Below are 16,267 nucleotides of genomic sequence, written 5' to 3'. Positions count from 1 at the left end.
CAGATCCTCATGTGGTAACACTAGAAGAAAAAGAGGAAGCATTTATATTTATTTCTAGCACAGAAATGCAGGCTACTGGAGAGTTGCACAGCAATACTCTTGTGAATGGCTCATTGGAGATATTGTGTAGGAATGACCTGTTAGGATTTTTTCTTTGTCTTTTTCTTTGTGTGTGTGTGTGTGGGGGGGGGTAGTTTATTGTTTGTAGCTTTGGAGCCTGCTCTGGAACTAGCTCTTGTAGACCAAGCTGGCCTCAAACTCACAGAGAGCCACCTGCCTCTGCCTCCTAAGTGCTGGGATTAAAGTCATATACCATCACCACCCAGCTGTAACTATTAAGATTTAAAGTAATAAATAGAAGTTAACAGAAAATAGAAAATGGTCCATCAAAGTGCCTTATGAATAAAGGCACCAGCTACCAGGCCTGACCACCTGAGTTTGATCGCCAGGACTCACATAGTGAAAGGAGGGAATCGATTTCCTCAAGTTGTCCTCTGACTCATGTGCACACCCACATTCATGTGTGCATATGTACACACACACACAAGATAAATAAAAATATAAAAAATATTGAACAAGTATCTCTGCTCTGTCACAGTGAACTCAAGACACTTCATGGTGTGATAATCAAGCAAACAGCTTTGTATTGTGAACTAAAATTGAAAATAAGTCTGAACATTCAATGAATTCTGAACTTGTCAGAAGACAGAGTTTTAAGTTTTAAAAGATTCATAGTTATAGCCAGGCCTGGTGGCTCAGGTTTATAAACCCATCTCCTTGGGAGGCTGAAGCAGGAGAATCTTGGGTTCAGGGCCTGCCTGAACAACAAAGTGACTTCAAGAGCAGACTAGGCAACTTACTGTTGGGCCTTGTTTCAAAGTAAATGCTGAAAGGAATTGAAGATACAGCTCTGTAATAAGAGTGCTTGTTTAATGTGTGCAAGGACCTATGATTGATCCATAGTGTGATGGGCAGATGGATGGTATATGATAGGTAGGTAGGTAGGTAGATAGATAGATAATATAATAGCTGCTTATCATAAAGCAGCAGAAAAAAATCTATCTTATTTTTCAAGATCATCACTGAGGAAAAGCTGATACTTGAATAAGTCTGTAATACTGATGAAATGTAACCCTTTAACATTATTGCCCAGAAAATCACTGTGCAGACAGCCAATGATATAGCTCCCAATGGAATTAAAATTGCCCCACACAGAATCAGTCTGGGATGGTGGTATGTTGCACAGATTGTAAGCTTCTAGTAGGAGAAGGTTATGTATTTGCTGCTTTATGTATTCTTGCCAGTCTATTACTGCACTAGCAAGAAAGCTGGATCACCAGAGACCTCTTTCTTGATTCTTGGGTTCACTTTTTCCCCCTGCATCTGATGAGTATTTTAGGATAGATGGACTGGATGGAAACTTCTTGGTTTTGATTCTTTGACAGCTGTTCTGTTCATCCTCCTGAAGTTTTTATCTAAAACAATTCTACAGCACATACTTTTCCCCAAAGTAGCTTTTTAAAATTCAGCTTTATGAGCAGAGAAAAATCCTAGATCAATGAAGAATAAATTTGAAAAATGCTTGCTTGAACGGCATGCTAGCGTGGCAAACAGAGGTGTAGACGTGGATCAACTGTCAATGGTATATCTTCTCACCGTATCTTCAGTGAAATAGTGTCTTGTAACTGTTGGACCTCCTAGCAACCAACCTAAGAGTTCTGGACAGGCCATTGTACAGCTTAGTTAACGGCATGGTTTTTATGCATTACGGGAATGCCGTATATTTAGTACTAAATACATACTTGTGAATAAATATAAGAGAATGACTTCTTAGTGGTTTTATGTAAACTTAGAACCTGGAGTGTATGGAGGTGATGTCAAACAACCAAAGGTTGTCCACGTGGTGGATGAAGGAGTGCTAACTCTGGCTTTCTGATGGGCCCATGTGTATAAACTTCACTTCCTACACAAAATTACTTAAAATATCTCTGAGAATTATACTTAAACTCTCTCTGTAATGTCATTACATTCAAGCACACGCACACATGCAGACATGTTCTATATAAAACCTAAATAAATCCCCCAACTAAAATTGTGTTATCCTCACACAATCATTTTTATATATTCTAGTATTCCTAGAATCCAGGTTTAAAAAAAAATCTGAAATCCCAAACACTTCCGGTCTCAAGCATTTTAGGTAAAGGATAATCTCTCTATATGTCTGATTGCTTTTTGGAATATTTCCAAAACCAGTACTGATTGTCTTAAGTTTTTGTTACATAGAGTTTAAAACATTATGACCAAATACAACTTGGAGAGAAAAGTTTATTTTATCTTAACAACTCTCAGATCATACTTCATCACTGAAGGAAGTCAGGGCAGGAACATGGAGGAAGCAACTAAAGCAGAAGCCATAAAGGGGTACTGTTACTGACTTGCTTCTCATGGTTTGCTCAATCTACTTTCTTATACAACATTTGCCTATGGTATCCCACCTCCATGGGCTGGCCCTCCCACATTAATCATTAATCATACCATACAGATTTCCTGGAGGCAATTTAATAGGAGCATTTTCTCAATTGAGGCTCCTCCTCCCAGGTATCGCTAGCATAAAGATTAAAAGTCCTATTTTTTGCTATTGTTGTTTTGGTTTTTTGAGACAGGGTTCCTCTGTGTAGCACTGGAGCCCGCTCTGTATTGACCAGGCTGGCCTCGAACTCATAGAAATCCACCTGCCTCTGCCTCCCGACTGCTGAGATTAAAACCTTGTGCTACCACCACCCGGCTTGACCTAATTTTTTTTTATCATAGCTATATTAACTTTGTTTTCTCATTCAGTATGTCTTTAAGGATCACCTCTAACTTAGATAGTGCAAAGAGAAATAAAATAAGGAAGGAAGGCTTTTGCCTTTATGACACTGTGGCTTTAGCTAAGTTTTCTTAGATATAAAATCATAGTTATAAAATAGATTAGATGGATTTTGAGAAATTTGCTTCTATGTTTGATTTTTTAAGTTTACTCTTTATTTGTATAGATGTTTTTTCTGCATGTATGTCTGTGTACCACATGCATACAGTGGCCATGAAGGCCAGGTGAGGGCACTGGATCCCTGAAACTGGAGTTTTAAGTGGTTTTGAGTGGCCTTGTGGGTGTTGGAAACTGAATCTGGGTCCTCTGCAAGAGCAGCAAGTACTCTTAACCACAGAGCTTTCTCTCCGGCCCTTCCCCCCTAAGTTTGTTTTTTATTTTAAAAAATTCTACTCCTTCATAAAAGTTTTAGTGGCAACTTTAGTAAAAGTAGAGGATTGCATATTTATTGTTGCCTCCTTTCTAAACCATACTAAACTTTTAAAAAAAAAAAAGTAACACATGCACACATTCAAAAGGAAGGGCAGATAATGGCAACTACACTTTGGTTGAATAGATGATAGTTTTAACTGAGTCTTAGATCGGTAAGGTAAGAGGCTCAAAAGAAGACTGCTTTGCACCACTGACTCCCCAGAACTACTCAAGAATTGTAGCCACTAATTGTTCCTCAAGTAGAAGTGTGGGTGATTAGGGATCCAGGAAGATTGTTTGGGAGTCAGATAAGAAAGGTGACACCCCACATCCCAGGTCCTATGTCAGCTCTGTTTACTTAGGTACCTATGGCTTCTTTACCTTCAGGGAAGACATCAAAGGTCAGATACCCTGTATTCAAGGCACAGTTGAGAGTGAGAATGCCTTATGGAAATTAGTGGAGAAAGCAAAAGTGACACCTGTATTGTGCAGGGCCCGTGGCCTGTTCCACACCTTACCATGAGCACTGTAGTGCCTTAGACAAAGGTATGGAGGACTGCCACTGAGAAACCAAGAAAATACAGTTAACAGATGGGGCTGGAGTGATGGCTCAGTATTAAGAGCACTTTCTCTTCTTGCAAAGGACCAGATACATTCCCATTACCTACATGGCAGATCACAACCTTCTGTAACTCCAGTGCCAGGGAATCTGATACTCTTTTCTGACCTCAAACAGACACCAACATGGGATACATGTGATTTTCTTACATATATGCAGGTATAACACTCATACACATAAATTAGAAAGTAAATAAACCTTTTAGAAAGTTGACAGATGCTGTCATTTGGGGGGGTTGAAAGTAAACCTCCACAGATAACCTCTCTCTGCAGAGGAGCCTGTAACTTGATATGCTCAGTCTGTGCCACAGAAGCATGTCTGATAGTGTCTCAATTTTGTGGTTATTTTAATATATTTCAATACAATGTTTTTTTTTTTTTTGAAGTGACATGTTTAAAGTATCTCACCAGACTGCCAAACAGTCTGGTATGTAGTATGTGGGCTGTCCCCTAACAGACCTAATGATTACTTTCCCCTCCATGGATGCTCACATCCATTTGCTCATTCATTTGGTCTGTGCTTGTTGAGGGCCTTCAGTGTGCTTGATCCTAGGCTAAATACAAAGCTGAAAAGAATCACTTGCTGAATAGGCACTTGTGGCTGGTGATTTGGAAAAAGGAGAAAACACACCAGGTCCCTAGAGAATAGTGAACTGTTGGGGCCCAAAACAAACTAAGCCAAAACAACACAAATCAAAGCTGATAAGAATTAAGGAATCTTGGATAGAGTAATCATAGATCAACAGATGTCCTGCGTGACTGAAGCAGCCAGTTCTTCTCTTATGAGAGAAGAAAGTTCCTGTGTGTTTTTTGCTGGATAGGTCAAACACTACCCCATAAGAGAATGCCACCACTTGGTTATTTAGGTGCAAAAATGTTAGAGTTCAGAATAAAGCAGAGAACTAAGTCATTGATAAGCTAATTTTTTCACTAACTATAACCAACTGCATTTTGACAGAACATTACACTCTTGGGTTCTTTTAACTCATTCTTTCTCTTTGCCTTAAAAGCCGTACTGTCAGGCTAGACTTCAGCTTTTACTCTCAGGGGTCAGATAAGAATTCTGTTTTCTGGAGTCTCTTAAAACTTGAACTAATGGCCATTTTGTTTCCAGCACCGTCCACTCCTCAGACAGAATAAGGCTTCCCATAGGGAGTCAACAAAGTATAGCACATCACTTTGAGGCAGACCAAGGTCCTCCCCATATCGAGGCTGAACAAGGCCCTCCAAAGAGAATAGGCTCCAAAAAGCCAGTTCAAGCAGTAGGGATAAATCCTCGTCCCACTGTCAGTGGCCCACAGACTGCCACAGCCATACAACTGTCACCTATATTCAAATTTAATGTTAGCAGCTTACTTTTTTTGTATATTTGATATGTTCTGGTCATAGCATAATTGTCTCTTTATTTTCAAATTATATCAAGTACCTCCTATATGCTAAAAATTAAAATGAACCCTAGAAACAGGATGGTGATCATAACAAATTGTGAACATATATTTAAATATTTGTTAAATATCTGCGTGATTATTTCTAGGTAAAGATTGCTAATCTGAATTATATACAGAATCGATTTTATTTTATTAACTTTAAACATATTCTATGATAATACTTTGTACAGTTTGATACTTTTATTGGTATGTTCTTTTTCTCAGCTATAAAATCAGTGAATCCTTTGAGATTCCAAAAGCAAAAGAAAGTCCCTGCAGGTGAGGATGTGGTCTTCCACAAAGTAGCTTTGATAGTTAAGAAATGTTTGTTGGGCTGAGCAGTGATGGCACATTTCTTTAATCCCAGCACTCAGGAGACAGAGGCAGGAAACAACAACAACAGAAATGTTTGTTGAGGGCTGGAGAGGTGAGTCAGGAGCTTTTTCTCCTCTTCCGGAAGATCTGACTTGTATCTACAGTACCCACATGGTAGCTCACAAGTGTCCATATCTCCAGCCCTGAGGATCCGGTAGCCTCTTCTGGCTTCCATGGGCACCAAGAACCACACAGAGTATATACATACAAACAGGCAAAGCACCCATACATATGAAATTAAAAACCAATAAATCTCTTTTAAAAAAGAAATGTTTGTTGAGTCAGGCAGACAGTCTGCTATGTATTGCATATCTAATTTTAATGTGGAATAAGAAACTTAATAAAAATAGTGTAAAATAAAGATAAGGAATTACTTTGACAAAATTGTCTTTTTATTCATAAACAGTAAAGTAATGTTGAAAATATGTTCATGTGTTGTTCCTCTCTATATAAATACTGTGTTTAAATTTTTTTCATAACAATCAAGAATTCCAAGGTAGACAAAATTATATGCTTTAATCAAGAAAAATAAGTCTTCAACACTTAAAAGTGAGATATCTAAGTTACAGCTCATTGCTGTGGTATATATACTTAAAAGGAAAAGACCCATAGAGCATGACTTTTAAAAATAATGAGCATTTGAACCTTTGATAAGTTTAGATGCAGTGATTTATTATATTGTGTTGAAGATGGAATCTTTTTAGCAATATAATGTTAATAATGAAAAGCCACTTAGTTCTTAACCCTTCTGAATCCTAATTTCTTCATCTGTAACATAATAGTTATCTTAGCTACTTATAGGATTGCCATACCAATATAATAAGCTTTCTCATGCAGGTATATTTTGAAATATAAAACATTGTATATATTAATTTCAGTTTGCGAGGTGTACTATTCAAACCTCAGGTTATTATGAGCAAAGTTAAAGTATACACAAGAATCTTGTTATTCTTCCTTTATGTTCTTATTCGTAAGAAAATTACATCTTTCTCTAGTAAGTGCCTCAAGATTTTGGCTATTATAATATATATATATATATATATATATATATATATATATATCTCAAGATAGCTAGGTTGCATTAGTCACTTCTCTATCGCTGTGATCAGACACCCTTATTGAAAGCAAGTTATGAGAAAAATGGTTTATTTTGACCTACGCTGGAAAAGGAAGAGGATTAAAATCAAAAGTATTCATCTGTGGTCTCAATTTGTCCTTAACTTAAAAAACATTAAAATTGGGCCAGCAAGATAGTTCAGTAAGTAAAGGCACTTGCTGCCAAGCCTGACCACCTGAGTTTGGTTTGTGAATTACCTATAGTAGAAGGGGAGAACTGACTCAACAGAATTGTCCTCTGACCTGCACACACATATACACACACAAATAAATATAAGAAAAATATAAAAAAGATATTATAAAATATTTTAGTGTTAATAATATTTAACTATAGTCATTTGTGAAGTTTCTCTTTCTAGACATCAGAGCAGATTTTTGGGGCTCCTTTAGAGGCAGGGACAAAATGGTTTGACAGTTCCTTTTTTCCTTCTCTCTCTCTCTCTCAACAAAGTTTTTCTGTGTAACAGCCCTACCTGTCCTGGAACTAGTTCTGTAGACAAGGCTGGCCTCGAACTAGAGATCCGCCTGCCTCTGCCTCCTGAGCACTGGGATTAATGGCGTGCCCGTCTTACTTTTTCTTATGGCAGACATTACTGGTTCTGAAGCTTATTAAGGATAGTGTTTCTGTCTTTTCTTTTTTCTTTAAGTCCAGTTCAATATAAACAACACAACAGCAAACAGGGAAACTTTTGAATTAGCATTTTCCTAGAAATGTCTAAGTATTGAATATTCCATTTGTTTAGATCATGTTATTTTTTTAACTTAAAAAATATTTAATTGTCAGTTTTATCTATTTTCTCTCCTATTTTGGTTTTTCTTCTGATGAATAGCTATTAGAGGTCAAGCAGGTGTCCATGAAAGTAGCCTGGTCACTGCCTTGGGATGACAGGAAGCATTCCCATGATGTGTCCACTAGAGAGCCACTGGTCACAGCAGGAATAAATAAGGTGCATGTATAAGTGTAGAATTGTCTCTTTTATTTTCTGAGGAGCAAAAGAACATTATTTAAAACTATATTGAGCATCAGGGACTTACTATGGCAGTGGTGCTCAACCTTCCCAATGCTGTGACCCTTTAATACAGTTTCTCAATTGTGGTGACCCCTAATCATAAAATTATTTTCATTGCTACTTCATAGCTAAATTTGCTATGGTTATGAATCATAATGTAAATTTTTTTGAAGTTAGAGGATTGCCAAAGTGTTGAGACCCACAAGTTGAAAACTGCTGCACTAGGGGACTTTAGGAGAATTTACCCTTTGGATAATAAGATTGAAAATAGATTATTACTATTTGGTTTTTTTTAATTTCTTTTATTTAAAACATTGTTTTTATTAAATTTTGGCAGTTTTACTGTTTATTATAGTTTTTCCCTTCCCACAACTCCACACAGATCCTTCCTTATCTCCCAACCCATCCAACTTCATGTTCTCTTTCTCTTTTTCTTTATCCCTTTTTCTCTCCCCAACTCTTAAACTTACGGAGTCCAATTGGTGTTGGCTGACTAGTTCTGGGTATGGGGCCTGCTCTGATAATATACCAGCTGTCACATCATTAAAGGCAATATGTATTTTTTCCAGCATCAGTTAATACAGTAGCTCCTTGATAGAAAAAGACCTTGTGCCCTTCTCCCTCCTCCATTCTAGGATTCTATCTGGCTTGAGCTTTTGCAGATCTTATGCATACTGTCACAGTCAGAGTTCAAATGTGCATATGCCCTGTTGTGTATGAAATAAAAGCAGTTTCTTTGAAATGATCCACTCCTACCCCATCTGGCTCAATATATATATATATTGGCCAGGACATGAGGAGGGGAGGTTGGCTGGCCCGGTACTTGCATGCCAGGCTAGGCTTGAATTCATAGAGATCTGCCTGCATCTGCCTCCTCCTGAGTACTAAAATTAAAGATGTATACCATCATGCTCCTGACGTTCTTACATTCTTTCTGCCCCACCCCTCACATAGAGTCTTGAGGGGAAGAGTGTAGTATAGACATCCCACTACAGTCAAGCACTCCAAAGGCTCTTATTCTCTGCATGTTGACAAGTTGTGGGTCCATGTGTGAATTGACATCTACTGTATGAAGTTTCTGTGATGAGGGTTGAGTGAGGGATTCATTGATGAGTGTAGTATCAAGTCATTAGGAGTCATTTTGTTGCTTTGTCCATTTAGCAGAATAATAGTATGGTTTTTTTTTACATTGTGTGTGTATATATGTATGCACGTCCATGGCTTGGTATGCATATGAAAGTCAGAGAGCAAAATAATGTAATACCATATGAGCTCATAAAAACTCACATTTTTAGTTATGAACACTTTCATTTTTTTTGCATATTCAGGACATACTGAATCAGTGTCTGCCATGTTCAGTCAAGATGTGGAGATCTGATAGTGAGCCAAAGAGACAAAGGTTTCTCCTCTAAACTGGGCAGCAGACAGTAACGTGTGTAAGTCAAATATGTATGTAGTATATTAGTAGGTTGCAGGGAATCAAATTCAGTAGGAAAGGGATGGACAGATCGGGGAATAACTAGGTTGACCTGGAGGTGCTTTACCAAGAAGTTAACATGTGAGGAGACAGGTGTGAAGAAGGTGAGAGTGGGCGCTGTAGGTAGCTTGGGAAGTTTTTTCTAGGTAAGAGGTGGGTTATATGGAACAAGTGGTGATTAGAGTAGTGGGGTGAGGACATGTAAGTATATGGAAGGGTTACACGGAAAGGGCATGTAAGTACCGTGGCTTCTCTGTAAGACCAGTAGCCACTAGTGAGTCTGAGTAGCACGACATACATGGAGCTGTTTTAGAATGTGATTCTGCTTGGCATGGATGGTAACTCAGAGTGGGACAGGAATTGAGTTAAGGAAGCTCTGCAGTAGTCTTAGCAAAAGATGATGTTGCCTTGAGCCACAGGTACTGGTATAGATTTGGAGTATATTTTGACAATATATACATTTGTGTGTGTGTATATATACACATATGTATATACATGTGTGTATGTATGTATATATATACAGAAGTATATTTGGAGTATTTTTGACAATATATACATTTGTATATATGTGTATATGCAGATATATACTATATATAGTATGTATCTATATATACTATATATACAGAAGTAGATTTGGAGTATATTTTGGCAATAAGACTAATGGAAATTTTTAAGAGTTAGATGTGGGATATGAGAGAACCTGAAGAATCTAGGATGGCTTAAGGTGTTTTGCTGGAGCAGCTGAAAGAGTGAGGTTACAGGACTTGGGTTGGTTGAACCAGTTCAGTTCGGTAAGCTGAATTTGAATGATCTATGAGACATAAAAGCAAGTGTCTACTCACTGTTATCAGTCTGAGATTTGAGAGAGAAGTCTCCTTTATGTACATAAATTTGATAATTTCCCATTTTGTATATAAATGATGTTTTTCAAATCTTGAACACAGATGAGAACATCAACAGAGTAAGTAAAGAGAGAAAAGAATAAAAGATAAATCTGACTCAGTTATTTCAATACTAAGAGAATAAGACAAAGGAGAGGGAACAACAAAAGAGCATGAAAAAGAAACTGGGAAGAAAAGAGACAGTTCTTTAAAGCCAAGGGAGAAAGTGTCTCAATACAGAAATGATTAGCTGTCAGTTGTATTAAAGCCAAGTAAGATGAGAACTGAGGGTTGAACACTAGCTCAAAGTCTTAGTTCGGAGAGAACGGGAATAGACTTACAACCACACATGTGCACAACTCAGGTACTTATGAAGAAGAAAGTTGGGAAGGGAGGAGAGCACAGCAGAGGATGAGGTAGATTTGAGAGAGACTGGGGCGCTATACTTTAAGATGGGAGAAATTAACTGGGTGTGGAAGGTACAGTCCGGGAGAATCATTTGTTCTTGGCCAGCCTGAGCTATATAGTGAGTTTGAAGGCAGCCTTGGCTACAGAATGAGATCCTGTCTGAGAGAGCAAGAGAAGAGATATAAAACATGTCATATGCCAGTTAGAATATCCCTGAAAACAAAGAGGGAATAAATATACTAATGATAAAGGGAGGAAAAAAGGGCTTAGAACACTCTCTGAGATGGATATCAACAAGTGCACAAGGCAGTGTGAATCTTAGCCAGAGAAGGGTTGGTCATTCAGGAAGAAGATGAATTATTGGGCATAAGAAGGCGTGGAGGCTTAAAGGTAGCTTGTGGAAGGTCTGTGTGATTGCTTTTATTTTCTCACTGAGAATAAGGAAAGGAATGGAGATACTGAACTTGGTAAAATAAGTGGATTTGAAAAATAACTGACTTTGTTGCTCAGCATTTGGAGGTCTAGTTAAGGTTAATGATAATGAATTTCAGATGATATTGATCAGCCTGCATGTGTATTTTTGTGCAGCCTACAGCTGTATAAGTTCATGTGAAGAGTGGTGGTGGATTGAATTTAGCTTGTGTTTGTAACTAGCTTTCCTTCATGTGTGCCCATAAACAGTGCACACTGTTATCTCATGTTTTTAAGATGTGTGTGAGTGGTGTATTCTGAGTTGAATTTGTATGTGGGTACATGTTGGGGGAGGTGCAGGTGTGCACATGTGCATACAGGTACATGTTTATGTGTATGCATGTGTGTATAGAGGCCAGATGTTGATGTCAAGTGTCTTTCTCTAGTACTCTACCTTTTTTTTGGCACAGAACCTGTCACTGACCCTGGAACTCTTCAATTCTTCTAGGCTGGCTGGCCATGAGCTCCAGGGATCAGCCTGAAACATAGGAACATTATTAATCTTGTATATAACATTGCACAATTCCATACATTATAGATTCACTGAAGTATTTTATGTAGATATCCATATTAGAAGAATAAGTTGGAGCTGAAAAGAAAGCTCAGATGGTAAAATATATACTGTGCTAACATGAGGACCTGAGTTCAGTCCCCAGCATTTACATAAGCTGAGCGTGCTGGCATTATACTGTAATCCCAGTGCTGGGGAGGCAGAGATAAGAGGATTTCTGGAGCTCACCAACCATCCAGGCTACCCTAATAGGTGAGCTCTGGGTCCCCTTGAGACACTCTGCATCTCATTGGCCTTTGACCTTCCTCAAAGTTTTCTGGTATTTTTCCCAATTTTGCATATTTGGAAATAAAAGCCTTCATTTACTAAATGTTAGTTCATGTTACCCTACTAGGACTGTTTCCATTTCTAAATAACTAGTAACTGAAATATGCATGCACTAAGAACAATAACAGAAAGAAACATTAAACAGATTCATTTGTGAGTGGGTTGATACATGACAGAGGTGTTTCAGGCATGAGAAATCTGTCTCAGGTGTTTACCCAGTACCCTCTTGAGTAGGCAGAGGTTTGCTGTGATACAGAAGGTCTGTTGGGCGGATTATACCTCTGCTACTGCTGCTGTAATTCAACCAGTGACATGTGTTACTTGCCATGCTAGCTTGAAATCAAATCCCCCTTTTGTTTGTTTGTTCAAGACTGAAAGAGCCTATTCTTTTTGTGGAACTATTGAATACATGGCACCAGATATTGTCAGAGGGGGTGATTCAGGACATGACAAGGTATGTTCTACTTTTGATACTATTTTGTGTGTTTCTGTAAATTGTACAGTAAGAGTGAATCCCAGTTAATAAGTTCCAGTACAGTCTTTAAACACTCTGATACTTATTACCTTCATTCGTTCTCTGCTTTGTGTACTGGAACACACTATGAGTTGGTTTTCCTTTTAAGGTCTCATTGATGAAGATCTTCTGCTTTGTAGAGTGACATGCTTGTTAAAGCTGAGACCTTGAAGTTATTCTTCAAATAATTGTACATTTCATTTTCATTGGAAAAGCCTGTGAGCTTAAACAAAGTTTCAACCATGACTCCATTAAAAAAAAAAAAGGCTTATTCTTTTTGTGTTGTATGAGACACATTTAAACCAAGTGTAACACAGGAGTGTGACTGAATACCTAAGCTGTGTAGGTGGCTCCTCTCTGCATCGTGGAGAAAGATTTTGGCAGAGCTTTATTAGCATAGTTAAGTTCTCAGGAAACAGACAGAAATGGATGGTGGTTGTGTTTGCCACCTTTGGTTAATAAGTCTTTCTACTGAGATGGTGAGAGACAATTGAAAAAGAAAACCACTCATATTTTATTCCCAGTTTCTGCTTTCAACTTTACAAAGATATTGATAACTTTGTTGATTATTCTCCAACAGAAATAGCACATAACCTTAAAAGGAAAATTCTACAGTCAAAATATAGTATGTTTTCCTAACCCTCTAAAGAACTTGATTTTTTTCCTTTTTTTTTTTTTTGCTTTTTTTTAATTTTTCCCTTCTTCTCTTCCCTCTACATGAAAGTGCCAATGAAGATAATAAAGAAGCTGTCAGTTCTAAGTCATTATAAAGTCTATAGAGGTCATTTTTCTATCCTGTATTAAAGGGTAATACTTTCACTTTCAATTTAACAATAGCATTCTCCAAATGAATTCTGGCTGGCTTGTCCTTATTGTTCTCCTCCCCTTCATCCTCTTTCAAAACACCACACGTGTACGATCCAGTATCTGGGGTGAATGCGTGGTCTCCTTTCTGATGACCTATCTGATTTCTAGCAATCCCATTCCCCAAGTCTGAATGGCAGTGGCTACTGGCCAGTGGCTAGAATCTGATCTCAGGTTGCATTAGCCAAAGAGCATGGTTTCGTGCCCAATACAGAGCATTCTGAGGGCAGACTCAACTGGCTTTGGAACTGCTTATATGAATTCAGGAGTTGAAATGCTTGTTTAGTTTGCTTTATGGTGTAATTTAAAGCTATTGTGCAATTCAGTCAGAATTTGTAACTTAGATTTTGAAAAATAACTACTAAAGCCTTTATTTTCAAATAAGAAAACCTTGTTTATAGAATTTCTGCATGGCTAGGATCCATAATATAACTAGCCAAAAATATTGTCTCTTAAATATTTTTGTTCAAATAATTGTATTTATAAATGGATTTCGAGTTTAGAGTACATTGTATTTTCTATTATTTTAAACATCCCATTGACATAAATATATAAACATATTTTGTAAGAGAAATTTATTTTTAGGGAACTGTTTAAAAAGTAACACCCTTGTGTAAGAATTTTACGTTTTTGCTTTGAGTTTAAGGAATTCTATCTTGTTCTTTGGGCATGAATGCTTTATAAAATGCTGGTTGGCACCTTTTTCCCCCCAGGCCATAAATTCAATATTCCACCTGCCTAAACTTTAAGGAAATAAATTTTAAGTTAAATTGTTTTAAATTAACAGTGGTAAAACTAACTGATTTAAGAAATCATTAAAACACTTTTAGTTCTGAGTATTATATAGGGTTTTTTTCTGCCAAATGTCTCATTAAATTTGTTAATTTAATACTCCTGGGACAGAAAGCTATGAAAAATGTTTTTGGTGAAATATTCTTAAGTATGTAACTTTATTTTGGTCTTCTTGTGACACATTTTATTTGCTGATTCTACAAAATGAAATTATTATTGTTTTATAGGCAGTTGACTGGTGGAGTTTAGGTGTTCTAATGTATGAACTACTAACAGGAGCATCTCCTTTCACTGTTGATGGAGAAAAGAATTCCCAGGCTGAGATATCTAGGTAAGACTTAACAAATGTCATAAGATCAGCTTCTTGTAGCTTCCTGGGTGTTACTCTCTGTTCATTCTTAGTAAGTATCACAGTTGCAATGTTATGTTTTTGTCCTATTTTTCCTTGAATCTTCTAACGTTAAGGACAGATTTGACAAAAATAAATATTGAGTCCACGTCAGTGAAGATGAAATAGCAGGGATCAGTTTGCTTTCTTGCCTGAAACAATTTTAACGATGGACAAAATACATGAAACAGAAGTTTTGAAGATGTGGGAGATCTCGCATGGAGGGCAGTGGTTTCAGAGCTACAGAAAATAAATAAGATATCCCCTGAGATCACCCCCAAATGACTACCTGAAGAGTCCCAGGATGCAACACAGGGAAGGATAACCCATGTAACATTGAAGAAATGGAACTGATAATCTAGGGAAACCTAGACAGCTAGTTTGCTGACTGGAGTGTCTGAGATGAGAGATGGGAACCCAGAGACTTGTAGAATTATTGTTTTTCAAAAATGTACACAATAACACATTTATTATTTTATAGTTACTTATTTGTAGTATAATTATTTTCCTACAAATGGATCTGTGGGTTCAATACAACTACAATTCCAATAGGCTGTTTTTGGGGGGTTTTTTTAGTACATAGAAATTGGCAATCTGATCTAAAACTCAGGTAGAAATGAAGAGGACCTAGACTAGTTAGATTACCTTTGAAGAAGAACAAAGTTGATTTCAAGATTTATCATAAGCTGTAATTATTGCACATTTTGGGTTTGGTGTCAAAACAAACAGATGAATCCTGAATAATTTGCATGCATTCAATCCCAGTACTCAGAAGGTATAAACAAGAGGATTGCTACAAGTTCAAGGCTAGCCTGGTTAACTTCACAAGTGCTAGAGCAGCTCCAGCTACACAGCTAGACCTGGTCTCTAAATGGTGAAAAAAGAAAGGAGAGAGAAAAGAAGGAGGGAGGAAGGGAGGGAAAAGAAAAGAAGATAAGTGAAACAGAATAGAGTCAAGAAATAAAACTATAGAGCAGACCGTGCGGCGGCGGCTCCGTGACAGGTTCGGCCTCGCACGCGCCTCCCATCCAGCGCCGCTAAGATGCCCAAGAGGAAGGTTAGCGCGGACGGAGCGGCGAAGGCGGAGCCCAAGCGCCGCTCCGCGAGGCTGTCGGCCAAGCCCGCCCCTGCCAAGGTGGACGCGAAGCCGAAAAAGGCCGCAGGAAAGGATAAGTCATCGGATAAAAAAGTGCAAGCAAAAGGGAAGCGGGGAGCAAAGGGCAAACAAGCTGAAGTGGCCGACCAGCAAACCACGGATCTGCCCGCAGAGAATGGAGAGACTGAGAACCAGAGTCCAGCCTCTGAAGGAGAAGAGAAAGAAGCCAAGTCCGACTAACCATCCATCATGTCTGTCAGTGTCCCCGCCTCCCTTCTTGTACAATCCAGAGGAATATTTTTATTTACTATTTTGTAAATGCGAGTTTTTTAGTAGCTCTAGTAACATTTTTAAAAGGTGGGGAGAAATCCTGCCTCATCCCATTTTTTAAGTGTAAATGATTTTTTTAAGAGGTTAAATCACTTGCTGGTTGTTTATTTTTTGGTACAACCAGAAAATAGCAGGATACTGAATCAAGAGAGGCTGTGACTGTCTCGGGGGTCACCATAACATTCCGTAGAGGGGGCTAGTTTTATATCCTACAACACAAAGCATATACTAAGTGGTAATTTGGAGTCTCGGTCGTGCGTTTGTGTCTGCAATATTTTCCGTTATATCCAGTGTCGTGTTTCGTAGAACTGTTGGCTAAAAACCCACTCCTTGGTCCTTACCCTGTCAGGACTGTCTGCCTATGGCAGTCCATTTTCCTAAC

The 16,267-nt window shown here is 38.0% G+C and overlaps 2 protein-coding genes across 8 annotated transcripts in view; both read left to right on the top strand.

Annotated features, from left to right (window-relative positions):
* Nucleotides 1-16,267, top strand: part of Rps6ka5 (ribosomal protein S6 kinase A5) — a 170,349-nt gene that overhangs the window by 105,441 nt on the left and 48,641 nt on the right. For 6 of the 7 annotated variants that reach the window (XM_050151453.1, XM_050151452.1, XM_050151451.1 and 3 more), the window contains 2 exons: nucleotides 12,272-12,355; nucleotides 14,299-14,402. The exons of the other annotated variant lie outside the window; for it this stretch is intronic. In XM_050151453.1, coding sequence (XP_050007410.1) covers nucleotides 12,272-12,355; nucleotides 14,299-14,402 — 188 coding nt within the window. The remainder of the gene's footprint in view (nucleotides 1-12,271; nucleotides 12,356-14,298; nucleotides 14,403-16,267) is intronic. 7 annotated transcript variants of the gene reach the window in all.
* Nucleotides 15,413-16,261, top strand: LOC126507224 (non-histone chromosomal protein HMG-14). Its single transcript, XM_050151484.1, has one exon. It carries the CDS (start codon nucleotides 15,502-15,504, stop codon nucleotides 15,793-15,795), a length of 294 nt encoding a protein of 97 aa, XP_050007441.1. The 5' UTR covers nucleotides 15,413-15,501; the 3' UTR covers nucleotides 15,796-16,261.

This window comes from Alexandromys fortis, unplaced genomic scaffold (genome assembly GCF_014885135.2).
Source record: "Alexandromys fortis isolate MF-2015 unplaced genomic scaffold, M_Fortis_MF-2015_v1.1 scaffold_63, whole genome shotgun sequence".
NCBI classification, from domain to species: Eukaryota; Metazoa; Chordata; class Mammalia; order Rodentia; family Cricetidae; genus Alexandromys; species Alexandromys fortis.
This window is presented reverse-complemented; position numbering and strand designations above follow the sequence as displayed.